At 36.1% G+C, this 4,354-nt stretch overlaps 1 protein-coding gene across 2 annotated transcripts; it reads left to right on the top strand.

Annotated features, from left to right (window-relative positions):
- The first annotated feature begins 154 nt into the window (after window positions 1-154).
- LOC106328546 (lysophospholipid acyltransferase LPEAT2-like) lies at window positions 155-3,788 on the top strand. Of its 2 annotated transcripts, XM_013767009.1 has the most exons (14): window positions 156-687; window positions 954-1,134; window positions 1,218-1,277; window positions 1,457-1,620; window positions 1,695-1,758; window positions 1,848-1,916; window positions 2,011-2,106; window positions 2,271-2,315; window positions 2,545-2,615; window positions 2,707-2,773; window positions 2,868-2,918; window positions 3,041-3,151; window positions 3,236-3,283; window positions 3,354-3,788. In XM_013767009.1, the coding sequence occupies exons 1-14, from the start codon at window positions 236-238 to the stop codon at window positions 3,480-3,482; spliced, it is 1,608 nt and encodes a 535-aa protein (XP_013622463.1). In that variant the 5' UTR covers window positions 156-235; the 3' UTR covers window positions 3,483-3,788. The 2 variants fall into 2 exon arrangements, with proteins under 2 accessions (XP_013622464.1, XP_013622463.1); XM_013767010.1 differs by lacking the exon at window positions 2,011-2,106 and having other exon boundaries at window positions 155-687.
- The last annotated feature ends 566 nt before the right edge of the window (window positions 3,789-4,354 follow it).

Raw genomic sequence — 4,354 nt, 5'->3', positions numbered from 1 at the left:
ATCATAATCCTTAAGTTATTTAAGACTTCAGCTGCAGACTGCGGTATAAACAAACATTTTGTTCGCTAATTTAAGCTTAACTAAACACGAGTGAGCAAATCAAACATATAACCAAAAATATATTAAAAAAAAGGAGGAAATTAGAAAGAAACAAATAACATTCGACCACAAGCGTGTACCAATCTCTCCCGCTCTCCGCTCCTCTGTGTTCTTACAAGTTACAAGACCACCGACTATGGCGAATCCTGATTTGTCTTCTCCTCTGATCACATCCGATCAACCAGAGGTCTTCATCTCTATCGATGACGACGACGGAGATGACTCGGTTCTCGATAATCAAGACCACCACCACCCTCGTGGTTTCGAATTCGACCATCTTAATCCGGTTAACCCTTTCGGGTTTCTCACCGACGCCGAGCCTCCGGTTCAGAGTCCCACGACGGTGGATCCGTTCCGGAACGATACTCCTGGAGTTTGCGGACTCTACGAAGCGGTCAAGATCGTGATTTGCCTCCCGATTGCTTTGGTTCGGCTAGTCCTGTTTGGTGTTAGCTTAGCTGTTGGTTACTTGGCAACGAAGCTAGCACTTGCTGGGTGGAGCGATAGACACAACCCTATGCCTCAATGGAGATGCAGAATCATGTGGGTTACTCGCTTCTGTACCAGATGCATCCTCTTCTCTTTTGGGTCAGTTTTGCTCATATCTATGTAGACCCTATTAGTTAACTTCGTGTTCGTGTTTCAAAGTTTGTTCCGTGGTCTTGTTACTTAGTGTTTTTAGTAGATACTGTTTGCTGATTATCCATTAGTTTTAAAAAAAGCGAACTTGATTAGTGTTTTTAGTAGATAGAATTGAGGAATGGTTTCAAAGGTGTTAGGTAGTTTTGTTCCATGGTGTTGTTTATAGGCTATAGACGCTCTAGTGTGTTGAGTGATCTTTCTTGCTCTTGTAGTTATCAGTGGATAAGACGGCAAGGGAAACCTGCTCGGAGAGAGATTGCTCCCATCATTGTGTCAAACCATGTCTCGTATATTGAACCAATCTTCTACTTCTATGAGCTATCACCCACCATTGTTGCATCGGAGTCACATGATTCACTTCCTATTGTTGGAACTATTATCAGGGCTATGCAGGTAGGTATCCATATTAGTATTCTTCTATTGGTTTAAGTTGTTGTTGGGTAGTTTATACTAAAGATTTCATTTCTTTTTCCTAGGTGATATATGTTAATAGATTCTCACAGGCATCAAGGAAGGACGCTGTGGATGAAATAAAGGTATTTACTTTCTGTGGCATGTTATTGATGTCTATAGTATGATTTTGAATTAAAAAAAAAAACTTTATCAAAGAGACTGTTTCACACAACCAGTTGAATCATTTGTTGTTGAAAGGAGTCAACTGTGTTTTTTTTTTTTGTATTTGATATGTAATGTGGTTTCAAGGATGTAAATACAGAGAAAAGCTTCCTGCGATAGCTTTCCCCGTCTGCTGCTATTCCCGGAAGGAACCACTACTAATGGGAAAGCTGTTATTTCCTTCCAACTCGGCGCTTTCATCCCAGGTTACCCCATTCAACCTCTCGTGGTTCGGTATCCACATGTACATTTTGATCAATCTTGGTGAGACTCTTTCGTGTATGTGTTTTGTTTTACACATTTTCTTTAAAAAGTACTAATGTTTATGAGTCTTTCAGGGGAAATATTTCTTTGGTGATGCTCATGTTCAGAATGTTCACTCAGTTTCACAATTTCATGGAGGTAGGCAGTGTTTCATATCGTGTAAAAGCTTAGTTTAATTGGTTGTACATAAAAGGTTGTACTCTTTTATGTTTTTTGAATTTGTACAGGTGGAGTACCTTCCAGTTATTTATCCTAATGACAATCATAAACAGAATGCTGCGCGTCTCTCGCAGAAGGTGTGTGCTTGGTGGAGATATACATTATTTTCCTGCATTTGTATTCTTTTTTTTATGGCGAATATTAGTCCTCATGGTATACTTGTGAATACAGACAAGTCATGCAATTGCAGCATCTTTGAATGTCGTCCAAACATCTCATTCTTATGGGGACTTGATGCTACTCAATAAAGCATCTGAGTTAAAGCTGGTATGTGTGTGTGTTTTTTATTTTATTTTGAATAGCTTCATATGTTTTTACTTATCTCTGCTCATAGTTGAGCCACAGGTCATGTAAAGCTTGAAAATAACTCCCCATGTCAGAAAGCAATTCATCTTTTAGTCATTTATTTCTTATTTAATTTTCTGTTGCAGGAAAATCCTTCAAATTACATGGTTGAAATGGCAAAGGTTGAGTCGGTAAGTTCATCATCTAGTGCTACAATCTGATGCTTCACATTTATTTACATCAAGGAGTCACATATCTTTGATTGTGTTATTTTTTATTATGTCCATTTATAAATATGTAGAACCTCATTATTTTGATAATGTCCTGTACACATGCTCCATCAAGAAAAAAGTGTTCATTATATATGGATGTTTTTTTGTGTCTCTGGTGATAGTGTTGACTTGTCTTTGTTCCTTCCAGGTATTCCATGTAAGCAACTCAGAAGCAGTCCGGTATTTGGAGACATTTTCTTCCATGAATCCGGATTCAAGGTAATAAGTAACTATTAAAATAAAGATATCTCTTTAGTTCTCGAAAGATCAGATTTCCCTACAACCTCGAGAAGGTTTATCCTTTTTGCAGTGGACGTGTTGCGCTACATGACTTTCTTCGGGTTCTCAAACTGAAGCCTTGCACTCTTTCTACTGAGGTCAGTTATGATCTTTGCCCCGCCTTCTTTGTGTATCAGTATGACTATGCTCTTATCATCTTTTACCCTCACTTACACAAGCATACTGCTGTAGATATTCGAGTTCATTGATGTGGAGAAGGTTGGATCAATCAATTTCAGACAGGTAATTTTAGAAATCCCCTGCAACATAATATTTTATATGACTCTGTGATCCTCGTGGAGAAAAACATTCTTTTTGTATCTAATCCCTTTGATCTCTTCCTTCCTCTGTTGATTGTTCTGCAGTTCTTGTTTGCCTCGGCTCATGTATCAACACAGCCACTTTTTCAGCAAACATGCGAGCTATCCTTTTCACATTGTGACGCAGATGGAGATGGCTATATCTCCATTCAAGAAGTATATTCGATTCTTCACCTCTTTGTCATATTTATTTTTGGGTTCTTATGACTTACTACTCTTTTCCTAATCTTTGGCTCTCAGCTTGGAGACGCGCTGAAACCCACAATCCCAAACTTGAACAAGGACGAGGTAGGTGTAAATAGATTCACTCATCCATAAAGATGCATAGCTAAACTGTTGCGCTCATCTTATGTTTCAGATTCAAGGGATGTTCATGTTTCTTGACGACGACAAAGATCAAAGAATCAGCAAGAGTGACTTCTTGTCCTGCTTACGAAGAAACCCTCTGCTCATAGCTATCTTCTCGCCTATCTTGGCTACAACATAACACAGACAGAACAAACAGCTGTGGCTAACATTTTATGAGTTTATCTTGTCTTTGTAACTATATTGTAAAAAAAGAATGTCAACAGAAGGGGCTGCTGAGTTTTAGGCCTATCCCCTCCTCCATGGATCCATTGTCCATCCAATGAGTTTGGACTATAACTGCGTGACGTTCTCTACCCCAAAAAACGCTATAGTGTTTACTCTTATACCTCTTGAGTACACTCTCTGTATTTGCTACCTTTTTGTTAAAAAAATTGGGGTTATACATATATTATTCGAATTTCGATTGTATCAGTATCAGTGATTATTACTTCCTCTAAAGAAAGATTTTGTATAGTACTTATGAATAATTATTTAATTTTACTATATAATTTTCAATAACGGTTAATTAATAATATTTAATGAATTCAAGTATTTTTAATTAATATTTATTAATCATTCATTAAAAAATCTTAAACATGTTGAAATTTTATTAGATTAACTTCTTTTTTTTCAAAAGAAATTTCCTTGCAAGATAAGGTGAGGGGGCTCTCTCTCTTCTCTTTAAAAGAGACTAGCTTTATGTTTTAACATAAAACTAGAACTTGGCCATCCGGTTGATTTAACTTATGTTCAACGAAAATTCATAAACCGTTGGTTTTATAAAAATATCTCATATATGTTTTTTTATGTTTTGTAATTTACATACAGAGTAAAATATATTATTTTATAATATAGATGTTTGATGATAATGTTTTTATTTGTGCATAATGTTATATTAAAATTTTTATAATTTGATACAATTTGATGTAATTGTACTATTTATATATTAATCTATTGTTTATTTGTTAATTTATTTTAAAATGAAACTACATACTAAAATTTTTAATTTTT

The sequence above is a fragment of the Brassica oleracea genome, chromosome C3 (assembly GCF_000695525.1).
Source record: "Brassica oleracea var. oleracea cultivar TO1000 chromosome C3, BOL, whole genome shotgun sequence".
Lineage (NCBI taxonomy): Eukaryota > Viridiplantae > Streptophyta > Magnoliopsida > Brassicales > Brassicaceae > Brassica > Brassica oleracea.
This window is presented reverse-complemented; position numbering and strand designations above follow the sequence as displayed.